The 13051-nt window shown below is 32.0% G+C and overlaps 1 protein-coding gene across 1 annotated transcript in view; it reads right to left on the reverse strand.

The window, feature by feature from the left end:
- Window positions 1–364: 364 nt before the first annotated feature.
- Window positions 365–13051, reverse strand: part of Hook1 (hook microtubule tethering protein 1) — a 68482-nt gene continuing 55795 nt past the window's right edge. The window contains exons 17-22 of the mRNA XM_047567359.1: window positions 12474–12508; window positions 11863–11945; window positions 11156–11256; window positions 7581–7682; window positions 5348–5416; window positions 365–3912 (exon numbers count right to left, since the gene is read on the reverse strand). Coding sequence (XP_047423315.1) covers window positions 3742–3912; window positions 5348–5416; window positions 7581–7682; window positions 11156–11256; window positions 11863–11945; window positions 12474–12508 — 561 coding nt within the window. The 3' untranslated portion in view covers window positions 365–3741. The remainder of the gene's footprint in view (window positions 3913–5347; window positions 5417–7580; window positions 7683–11155; window positions 11257–11862; window positions 11946–12473; window positions 12509–13051) is intronic.

The raw sequence follows: 13051 nt of genomic DNA on the forward strand, positions 1-13051 counted from the left end.
GAAAATTGCCCATTCTTTTAGTATGCACACATCTCTACTATTCACTCCATCAGGCAGAATTCAGCTAAATGACCTCATACCCACCAGTTATAAGGGAGTCTGAGAAGTAAAGTTTTAAGGTGTGTGGGTTTTTTTCTGGATATTTTCCCCCATATAAAATATGGGCTTTTCTATTACTAAGTGAAGAATTTGAGAATGACTACTGAGAGATAAGTAGTAGTCTCTGACCAGAAATGTTCTGGATTATACATTATTGAAAGATGTCTCCATTCTAATGGTGAATTTGGAGATATAAAAAGACACATCAAAAAATCACTTTATATATCTTTTCACTCACAAAAAATTCAAATGAAAAACAAAACAATGCATTTTACCAACCTTAACATTTTTAGTCCTTTATTTAAACAGCAACTGAATGTATTTCTGCCCACTAAAAGCATCAAAACCAACAGACACAGAAGCAGAAAGTTTATTTACTTAAAACGTTTCATTATTATATTATTGGACAAGACCCAATATCATTTATTTAAAATAATATTCTAAATACTTACAAAAATAAATCAAATATTGCTTCTATATTTCAAGTGTCAAAGTCTTTGCCATAGAAAATAGAAAGGACTTTTTAAAAACTAAACATTACATTTAAGCTACCTCAGGTTTAGTAACTGCACACTATCTTCTTTTATGGTTTGTGCTTTATAAATTTCCAGACTACTTTGCAATGTACAGGTTTCACATTAAAAATGTAAGAATACAACTGTATACTCACATTTTAACACAGGAATGTTTCTCATTAAATATGCACATAGAGGACCTTACAGTACTATGGCCTAAAAGTCCCCCACCCCAAAGGGCCAGAAGTGTCACTACACAGAAACAGGTGAGGTTGTGGAAGCATTAGCTAACATTCAGATATCACGACAGTTATCAAAAATGATGACATCTGGGTATGGGATACTCAGGGTAATATTTCTAATAAGACATTCTTAATCTATACTAAATTATTAGCCTCACTCATTGAAAAAAATAAACTTCAAATATTTATCAATACATTAGGTTAATCAGTATAAACATCACCATCATGTGTACATACTTTAAAAAGAGAAAGGAATATTGACCTTAGAGCTAATGCTCAAAATTAAAGATCATTTCCAAGTTGGTCTATAGTTTTACTTTTATAATCACTGGGATATTTAGTTCTTATAACATAGATAAAAGTTGAATATCGCTTCCATAGTATATGCACAGTCAAGCCTCCCTTACAACACAGATGTGTATAAATCATGATGAAACATTTATAATGCTTTACCACCCACAGGGTGTCATTCTCCCTACATTAACCAGATGTGGAAAAGAATCTCACTTCTGATCATTTCCTGAATTTCTGTATGATTAATCACAATATAGAACTTTACATTAATCTTATTTATAAATACTTATATATCAAACATTTTAAATTCTACTTATTAACTACAAAAATGGTAAATCAGAAAATCTGTTTTTTCTGTTAAGAAAAAAGATTCTAGCCTACGTCCTTATTCAGAAATTTCACGAATTATTTAAAATTTCACTTATAATAATTGAAAATTTATTAGTACTTGAACTGGAAAACACTAATCTATTGAGATTGATGTTTTACAACAAATTCCATTAAAAGGGACCTTGAAGAGTTTGTAAAATTTCAATTATAAGGAAGTAGAAACACCAAAGGGGCAGATGTTTTCATGACCAAAATATACCAAAAAGCTGTAATACTTAGAAAAGTTTAAATAACATGCTAAAACATTTTTGAAGTCTTATTTCTTTTCACTGAAAGTCACAGGCAAGCAGACACTACAAGAACATACAAAAATGCAAATTATACAATTTCACAGATTAAAAAAAAATCAAAATCTAAGAGGTAGTCAACAGAAGTAACCCTGATAAAACAAATATATGGACAGATTCCCTAATCTCAGACACATAAATACAGTATGAAATTCTTGTATTTTCAGTGATTAAAAAATTATTGACTGAGAATTTAAAGCCAGTTATCTCAATGAAAAATACTGTAGATGGAACAATACTCATATTTAGAAAGAAAAGTTAAGAATAAAACCTAGACCACAGATCTATAGCAATATTTGTGCTTTATAAATTTCCAGACTACTTTGCAATGTATAGCATCAGGTGAGGCCAAATCAGTCTTACCTGATGCTATAAATAAACTTACTGAACTATAGCCATGCCCATTTTGTTTACATGCTGTGTATGGCTTCTTTCACACCAGCATTAAGTACTTGTGACAGAGATCATGTAACCCATTGAACCTGAATTATTTACTAAAATATTTACTATCTGTCCCTTCACATAAAACTTGCTATCTCCAGTCTAGACATATTGCTGATATGTATTTGTTGTATTTGTTGAACTGCAGTGGAAAGATTAACTCAGTTATCACAACATATGGTATGCAATTATTCCAAATATAAAACATGAGTTACATCACAATTCAATTCCTTGTTACATCTGAAACACTTCTTTTTACTGCTGTGGGCTATATTGTTGTAGTCTATATTTGAACTGCCCAATATAATAGCTGCTAGCCACATGTTTGGTTGGAGATGTGGCAGGTACACCAAGAAACTAAACTTCTTATTTTAATAAATTTAAATTGCCACATTTGTCCTATGGCTATCATGATGAACAACACAAATTTAACAAAATTAATATTGCAAAGTTGTGATTTTTAAAAATGCATCCCCACCCCACCAAAAATTAGAAAGGAACATCTCTAAAAATAAGAGCTTTGGGCAGAAATGAACTGCATATCATAAACTCAGTCAAAGACAAATTCCTTCATTGGTAAACAAAATCCAATTACTCCTACATTGTTTTATCACTGATTCACCTCTTTTTAGAAGAGGCAAAACTATTATATTGTGATGCACCTTTTTTTAGAAACCAAAAGCCATAATTTTATGCTTAAAAGCAATAACTATAATTTTCATTAATTACATAAAGTATGTGTCCATTTTATACAAAGTATATTTTTCAGCTTGCTTTTCATCAGAAAGGCACCTATTACAAACGTCAGTCTACTTCCCCCTTAACATTTCAACCAAGCTCTCCAGAAGCCTTGTTTGTAGCCGGTACATGTGAGAACAATGACCTCTTTCATAATCTGCAAATCTTCCAATTAGTCATTTTTACTATGGCAAAGTCATTTAAATAGTGAACTCTTCCAAACATTATACCTTCCATGGGATGACAAAACATACCCGATTCAATGACAGAATTAGAAGAGAGAAGTAGTAAAGCTTTGGGTATATCAAGTCAAACAAATCACGTTTGTATAGTTCTCCATATGCCTACCTCAAGATTATTTCTACATGAACCAAAAACATAAAACAAATGTAAATGCATTTTTAAATTACACATTACTGATTATATGTTATGAACTAATCAAGAAACTAGTACAAATGAAAACATTAAAATATACAATTTGAAATTATAATAATCTCAAAAGAAAAATGTTTGAGATGTGTGCTTAAATACATCTTCCAATATTCAAATATGCTTCCCAGAGAGATAGCTAATTCTATACTTTGTTTTCAGCATCAGCTGATAAAATTAATGTGATGCAGTTTGATTTTAAAATAGCTGATTATCAAGCATCTTAACCTTCTTTTTCAATCTGGCAGTTAGCTGAAAGGTATAAAACATTTTAAGGGCACTTCTGTTTATGTTTTCTTTTGCAGTTTAATCAGATGTTGTAGCAGGAACTTTAACAGAGAGATTTCTTCGGGTGTTGGTGATGTGCCGCTGCTGTGCTAAGAAAGACCGTGCAGGAGTACAGACACCAGTGTCTTTGCAAGCACTACCGCCGCTTATAAGCCTGGATTCCATCCCCAGTTTCTGGAATGCTAGACTCTGAGCCAAAACATATATAAATAATATAACTAAACACACACACACACACACACACACACACACACACAATCTTAATCCTCAAAACAATCCTAGAAAGCTGGTTTTTCTCATTTTTATAGAAGAAAATAAGGATTCAAAAGCAGATTAATCTGCATATGGTAATGCTAACAAGAAACACAAAACTCAGTTTCTCTATTTTTACCCATTAAAATTGAAATCATTAAGAACAGTAGCTTAAAGCCAGGTACAGTGGTGCATATTTGTAATCTCAGCAACTTGGGAGGCTCAGGCAGGATAATCACAATATTGAGGCCAGTCTTAGGAACTTAGTGAGGTCCTAGCCATTTAGTAACACCCTGTCACAAAATAAATGTAAAGGGCTAGGGATGTGACTCAGTGATTAAGTGTCGCTGAGTTCAATCTTGGGTACCGAAACAAAACAAAACAAACAAAATCCCAGGTGCTTAAAATAACATACTGGAGTTGGGCTTAATTACAACAACAGGAAGAGGTTTCAAAGAAAATTTTTGTATTTGGACCCACTCCATCTATAAGCAGACATGCCAAACAGAAAAGCTTACATCAAAAATTCTTAAAATATGGTCTCTGAATATATTAATACATGACAAATTACTATAGTTTGACTATTGGGTTTACTTTTTTAATAAGAGAAGGTATTACTCTCACTAGACCTCAAAACAATTTTTTTGAACTTAGCAGCATAAATAGTTAATACAGTATAAGAAATGTAGTAGCTGCTCAACAAATACAGGCTGAAAAATGAAAAACAACAAACTATTTGGTATCTGCACCAATTAGTCATGGAAGAAAAACTAATGCTATGTGGGAAAGCACAGCACACATATGTGTGCTATGAACAGAAATTTCCTTGTGTTAAGTTATAGGTAATGGGAGAAAATAGCTAAAATAGTATCTATTCTAGCTGATTAGAATAGCTCAGAAGAAGCTTATATATCATGAAATGCTACTCTTAGAAACATCCCACCAAGGATGACAAAAAAACCATTCATGTATAACATTATTATTTTTTTTTAGAATGGATAGATCATTAATTGAAGAATATTGCTTTGAGAATTTTGCATTACACATCTTTAGAAACCCTTTGAGTACAAATTAAGTTTCAGCTCGAATAAGGCAATTTAAAAAATATTTGATATTTATGTTGTCCTTAATGTGTGTCAGCTAAAGGTTGATGAGTTATGAAACAATTCAATGAGGTACAACCATCATTTACATAGACTATTAGTGAAAAATATCTGAGTGCAGTATGCATGGTCAGAGTAACTTTTGATTCAGTTATATAAACATGTTATGTCCTGGCTAATGGTATAAAATATATTTCTATTGTTCCTGGCCAAAAAAGGTTGATAAACACTGTTTTAAATATCCAATCACTGGCCACATTTCAACTCACCTTATTATACCAGGCAGAAACAATGAGCTTTTCTTCATAGTCACGAAATTTTGCTACTTTACATTCACTCTGGAAAGAGATATGAAGACAATTAAAATCTTAGAAACTGCTCAAAATCACCAAAACCAGAATAATTTCTTCACTATCTCATTGTTGAGAGAATATGAAGAATGCATTTGTGAAGCACATAAAGTAGTCAAAGTGTGAAATGAGTCATGCAGAAATGCATTCACAACAACTTTAGGAAGAAGACTCATAACTAAACTTTATTTCAGAAATTTTACTCAAAGAAACAGTGAATTAAACACATGCACACACACAGACACACACACCCCCTTAGTGAGTCTCCTGTTGCTGTTCCTTGTATCTTGAGGAAAAAAAGCAACTGGTTTAGTTATCAAAACAGGGCTTCACCTACAGAGGCGTTGAACCAAGGAAAAAGAGGATTCAGTGTTCTAGATTCCCTGTGGTCATTTTTATGTGCTGCTGCAGAGGCTGACATCCTTTTCTTATTACTCTAACAGAGCTAATTTTGTAATTCTGTTGGGCGACAGATATAGGTGGCTCATAAAAAACGAATCCTGAAATACTTGGTTCTTCCTTAGGCAAGACACTCAAGATAAAAAGGAATGTGGGCATGGAGCCTGAAGGTGATACCCTTTGGCTTATACTGTTCCATGTGCAGACACCCTTGAAATGATGGCAGACAGAGCAGTCTCTGCTATTTACATTATGTTTCTCCTTTCTTCTTTTGCAATGTGTATAGAGATGGATATGCAGAGCAACCTGGGGCCATCATACTTTTGGGAGTCCTATTTCAAACATTAGCATTTGTGTACATTCTCATTGGCTTTCAGTGGGAAGTAAAAGAGAGCCACTGAGAAGTCAAAGATTACCTAGCGAAGCCTCACTATTTTTTAGAAGTACAGACTGAGGGCCAGAGAGAAGAGGTGGTAACTTTAAGATAAATTACCAATGAAGCCTCTGATTTAGGTAATATTTATTGATGTAGATACAGAAACATAAGACATAATCTTTGCCCTCAAGATATCTCAAAATGTGCCAAAAGGAAAACCAATGCTGCTATGCAATGAATTTAAAATACATGGACTCACTACAGAGAGACAACTACCCTTGCCTAAGAAATACAGGGAAACTTTTACAGAGAAAGAAACATTTGAATTGAATCTTGAAGACTTAATAGCATTTCTTTAGAAAGATAACCCTTCCCAGTACTTTTCTCAACACACACCATGGTCTGAAGAAGCACTGAGAGCACATGCACATATGCTTGGTATACATTCTGATGTATGAAGGAGAAGATTAAAGTTAAGCCTTAAAACATATTTCTACCACAGTCCATGCCTACTTATTTAGAAAAAAGGTATCTGAATAGAATGGTTTTCTGAAATATAACATTCTTGATTGGTTTAAAATGAAACCAAGTATTTTTTATGAGAATTTCAAGGGCCAGGATATAAAATTCAACATAGATTTGTCATTATGTATATGTTATTAAAAGGAAGTATATATTGACTTCAAGAATAGCATTAAGTCTCACCACAGTATTAAAAAACTGTTATAAATCACTCTGCAAAACAAATTAGAACATATTCAATTACAAAATCTAGTATACAATTCCATGCTGACATATTTATCCAAGTCTCTAAAAATGTTATAACCACCAGCACTAAAATACCTGTAAATTTTACAGATTCAGCTAATTAATGAGATCATGTCATTACTAACATAACCTTGTATGATAATAAAGATGGCTCCTTTGTTCAGGGAATTACTGGGATTCTAGGAGTATGTCATTCTCCCAGAAATTCCAACTAATTTTGTGTGGGTTTAGGTGAGAAACGACAACAGATTAGATAAATCTGGCTGAGTAAAACACATTATCTTTTTTTAAAAGGTAAGGTCAGTTTTTTCTTTTTCTGAGTGAAATCACATCTTCACAATCTGAAAGGAGCATGATAGTGAAGGATAGCCATAAGACTGGCTGTTAAAGAGGGAGAGAGCTAGAGTGAAGCAAATAAAGGCATGTAAATCATTTTATGGGCCAATCTAGTGGGCTAGTGAGATACTGTGTAATAAACATACTTATCGCTAAATAACTACATTTCTAACATTTTGTGAAACTTGGTTATTAATGGAAAATATACGACAGGAATTAATTATCAGAATTCCCCACAGAATAATTAAAAATCAGTGATTATGGAAGTTTTACCTCCAGAATCTCAATTCTTCTCTCCTTCTCTGCCAACTGCTTTCTAAGTAGCATTATTTCAGCTGATGCTGGATTTAATTTGGGATCTAAAGTTTTTATTACCTGTTTAAAGAAAAAATAATTTATGTTTACTTTCTCTTTCAAGTATTGACAATACAGTAATATTTTCTACAAAATCTCAATGAAAAAGAAAATTGTCCACAAAGTCACCTAGAAGCTAACTATAGCTTGTTTACAATTAAATTATATGCTTAAAAAATCCAACATATTCTAGAGGTAAGAAATGGTATAGAAATTCAGAAAAAAAAAAAAAAGGGAAGATCCCTATCCCCAAATCAAATTTTTCATCTCCAAGGCTAGGTACTCAGGGACAGTTACACTTAGCCTTTTCATTCCTTAAACTTTAAGCACTGAGGTCATGAAATAACCTTTTTCATATTTACCTGAATGTGAAAGAAAATCAAAACAAATTCAACAACTACAGAGGAACCTGATGATTTTACAGAGTAAAAAGGAAATTCTTAGCAATAATCTTTTTTACTATTGTTATCTAGTCATATGTAATTCAATATATCAGATAAATATAAATAGATCTGCTGATTTTATCTGCAAACAGTAGTGTCCTCCATTACTTTTATGCAAATTACTAAAAGTTGGACAGGGAAGACCAGTGGAGTATAAGCAGGAGAATGAGAGAGAGAGAATGAAAGGGAAAGGGAAAGAAATATGGAATGAAGCTAACAAAATCATGCTATATACATATATAAATGTACCAAACAGAATTTCACCTTTATGTGTATGTACAAAGTACCAATAAAAAATAAACAAAGGAATGAAAGAAGCTCAGTAAAGGAGAGGAGGGAGAAAAGAAGGAGGGAAGAGAAGAAAAGGGGGGGCAATGGGGATTGAAATCAACTTGTGTGTATAATTTTGTCAAAACGTGAACCCAAATACTATGTATCATTATAACAGTCTTAATAAAAATAATTAAAAATCATCCCCTAAAATGAAATAAAATATACTTTTACAGAGAGAGAGAGAGAGAGAAGTGTAATCAGAATGTAGCAAAAGGATTCAGTTAAACTATTCAGAGAGCATTCTGTTAGGAAACCAGTTTGGAAAAATTAAGTATAAAGTAAAAGTAAAGTCCACAAGTTTTCAATAATGAGGACATCTGTATTAGGTAATTTTATTTATTCACTCATTCATTTATTTATTGGTACTGGGGACTGAACCCAGGGGCACTTTAATCATTGAGCTAAATCCCCAGTCCTTTTTATTTTTTGAGACAGGGTCTCACTAAGTTGCTGAGGCTGGTCTCAAGCTTGGAATCCTCCTAAAACAGCCTCTGAGTCACGGATTACAGGTGTATGCCACTGTGCCCAGCATAAATCTATTTTTAGAGGATTAAAGTTAATGAGTTAGGGAAATGGCATATATATATTTATAGAAAGAAAAGAAAAAGAACAGAAGGCAAGATACCAAATTATTGGGTTGAAACATTCAAAAACCACTTACTGAGTCTGATGTGGCAGATATTGTGGGATAAGTGGATCCAAAAAATTATGAGAGAGACAGTGCTTGCTTTCATGGAGTTCACAACACAAAAGCAAACCACATTAACAGAACCGAATCATAATTAAATTACAACAAAAAAATTAATTTATCCGTAAGGTATAAAAAAGTATGGCTGTGATTTTTTTCTATTTTCTGAATTTCCTACAATAAGCATGTGCCATTTTAACCACTATTTTAATGTTTTCCCTCAAATAGTGTAAGAAGAAAAAAAATCCTTTTATCAAAGCAAGTAACTATCTTTGAAATGATATTACTCAGTGATGACAAAAATAAGATCTTCTTATAATAAGATATTCACTCTCTGTTTTTTTTTTTTTTTCAATTACTTATAACCCTTTAGAATGTCATTTAGAAATAAAGTATCTTATCCTTGGGCCAATAATTCCATTTCTAGGAAACAAAGATAATAAACTGAAATAAGGGGGAAACTTTTGGTATAAATATGTTGCCTACAGATTTATTTCTAGTGAAATAAAACAAAAATGAAAACAAAGTGGAAAAAAAACCTATTTCTAATAGTAGGATAATCACTAAACTGATATATCCCACAAAATTAATTTTATTCAGGTATTATTTTAGTTTCAAAGTCAGCTCCTAAAGTATAGTGTTTGTCTTATCCACTTCTATATTCCCAATACTTACGAGAATAGGTGCTCAATAAATACTAAATTAGATTTACATAACATGAAGAAATGGTTAAGTTTAAAAATATAAATTTCATAAATATGCATGTGTGTTATGATTGCTAGTCACAGAGAAAATATGTATAAAAAAGTGCCCTGTTAAGAAAATACATCAAAGTATTAACAGCAGTTGTCTCTGATGACATTTTAATATTTTATACAATAAACATTTATACTTTTGTATTACTTTTGTATTGGAAAAAACTATGACCAAGAGTAGATGCGTGGTTATCAAGTGTATTTCCTTTTCTTAGCATAGTCATTTCTATGCCTCCTCAGAAGCTGAGTGTGCCTGAGTTCTGCCACTGAAATGGGAATTCAAGTGATATTTGCTGTTTCCAGGTCTGACCTATTATATATCCCCCATACAATCTATCCCATCTTTACTCATCAACTAGTTGGACAATATCAAGTGAACCTGGGACACCCATGTTGAAGGAGGCAGAATGTCTGTCAACTTAGGACTTTGAAAGGGAACGTGGAACAGAGTCCTTTTCCCCTGTCATGACAGGACTTGATGTGATCAGGAAGCAAACTTGTATCATTGTCAAGCCTTGAGATCTTGAGTTAATCTGCTGTTGCTGGTACTACTGACAACTTACTTAGCAAATATCATGAGACTTAAATATAGAAAAGGTAGATCTATTATTACTATTTGAAAGTACCACCATAAAATTCCCTTCTTTTATTCAGGAAAACTGAAAATAATACATTAATATTCTCTGAAAGAGAATACTTAATAAGGTATTTATGAAAACAAAAGATTTTATGAAAACGGTACTTACAAACATTTAAGTAAAAGTTTGAAACAAGGAAAAAAGGAATTTAGTCTGATGAACATTAGAATAACATTTAACTGTCTAATCTAGATTAAAGGCTAAAACAACTTAAAACAAGTTTAAAAAGCTAAATTTTCACAAAAGGTAAAATGGTGATTTTGCAAAGAGTCTAGCAAATTTTATTCTTAGCAAATGTGCTGAGTCTAACAAATAAACATTCTAGGTTCATCTTACTAAGTGCCAAACACTCCATACAATAGTGTAGTCACATTCCTAATTCTCAACAATCAATATTTAAAAGCAGTCCCTATTTAAGTCATGTGTTTATTTTTTCTGATGCTAGTCTGACAATACTGAATGAGACTGAAGAGCATAAGGACTGACATGGAAACACCCTAGGAACTTGTGGGCAAGGCAAAGACTGTGGAGAGCAAAGTGATTTGATATAGATGTAGTAACAGCACATAATCAGAAGAAAGAGGATTAATTGGAGGGGGGATACACAGGATGGATCTCTGAAAGGTAAGTCACTTACATTTCTGGCTTTCTCCAAGTACATTTTATATCTTTCTTCCATTGCTTTCATATCTTCATCTTTCTTCTGAAGAGCAGCTTCAAGTTCACTGATCTTTTGTACTATTAGTGAAAATAAAATGAAACATGACTAATTATTAGGATTTAAAATACTCCACCTTCACATAAGAAATACATTTATCAAACTTATTTTCTAAAGACTGGCAAAAGAACCTAAAAGAGAAAAACCTTATTTCTTCTTCATAGTGAATTCTTATCTAAAACTTTTTAAACTATAACCAATATAATCCTTGATCATTCATTGTCTATAAGCTATCTTTCTCCTTTATATCAAGCATTTCAATAAGCAAAGACATGTTCCAATTTAAGCACAATGAGAAAATATGGCATTATTTCTATTTGATGTTTTGTAGCTCATTTTAATCTGGCTTGAAATTATTTAATTCTAATTTCCATAGTATTAATTTTATTATACTTTATAATGTTTGATACTCCTATATATCAATCAGTTCATTTTATTAGCTTTATCTTTTTTTGCTTTTATTTGATTATATCTTAATGAACTCAGTACTAAAATCATCATGGTTCTTACTTGTAATGTCAGTATCTATACGTTATGCAAAGACTTATGTATGGTTCTTGGACCCTTCAACTAAAAAGGGAAAGCCCTTAGATTATTGTCTGCTCTAAATGTTTATAAATACCTACCATTTTGGTTTATATCTGGCTGAAGATCTTCAATAAGCTCTTGTTTCTTCTGTAATTCTTCATGGACCTCTGTTAGTTTTTCCCTAAGAAAGAGGATGCAGCCAGCTGTCAAACAGACCCAAGGATGAAAACTGTTCTCTGCCATGTAACATTTGTTGTCTCTGGGCAAGTCACTGTCTGATCCTTAGTTTCCTCACCTATGAGATGGGAATAATACCTGCCTATTCACAGAGCTTGTCATGAGCAAGTAGACTGCCTTAGACATGGTGGGTATCAAAAAGCTAAATATTCTTCCCTTGCCGCCCTCACTTTTCAGGGAAGTTAAAAGGAAATATTTCACAGGTTAAACACTCACAAAATCTACTTGTGATAGTTGTATAGCTTTTTAAACTCTTCAAATAATGTTAGGAATATAAAAATATAGGATTTTAGGATGGTTGCCAGGCAGGCTGAGTCTTTTAGCAGGTTTTTCTTTTCACTTTTTGATGAAAAGAAAAATCAGCATCAGTGTGTTGGCCTTTATTCACCAAATCAGAAGAGGAAATTAACTTCAGAAACTTTACAACCCTTTCCCTTCTCATATTTGAAATTAAATACTAGGTTTTACTTACATATGAGCTTCCAACTTCTGCTTTAGTTTGCTGGACTATAAAATTAAAAAAAGCTACTGTAAGATGACTATCTTGACAAAGGTAAATTTTCAGACATCTAAATATCTCTTTATCTCCCTTTTGAAGGTATACTATTATGTAAAATTATGAATGTTTTTAAAATTTGTACTTCTGGTAATATACTTTTAAAAGAACAAAAAATTTAAGCTTTTTTATATCAAAAGAAAATAGGAAAGGAAAATAGTAAATGAAATAAGGACGAATACATTAACAGAAAGAGAAATGCCATATAATTCTGAACATAATAAATATAGAACTTGGAATTGAAGAAAAATAGCAAATGGAAACTGAATGTGATATACTGAAGAGTATCAAACATTCAAGTATCTAATGAATCATTATCTCAAAATATAATTTTAAGATTGATCTTTATAGTAAAGGTTATCATTATAAATACAAGAAATTTAATATTAATACCAAATGAAGCAAATGGATATTGTTGAAACAATTTAAAACATAAAACTTCCTCTCTTGACAACAGTACTTTAAATTGTAATAGTAGTCTTTTCAACTGAATA

This window comes from Sciurus carolinensis, chromosome 1 (assembly GCF_902686445.1).
Source record: "Sciurus carolinensis chromosome 1, mSciCar1.2, whole genome shotgun sequence".
In the NCBI taxonomy this organism is placed as follows: domain Eukaryota; kingdom Metazoa; phylum Chordata; class Mammalia; order Rodentia; family Sciuridae; genus Sciurus; species Sciurus carolinensis.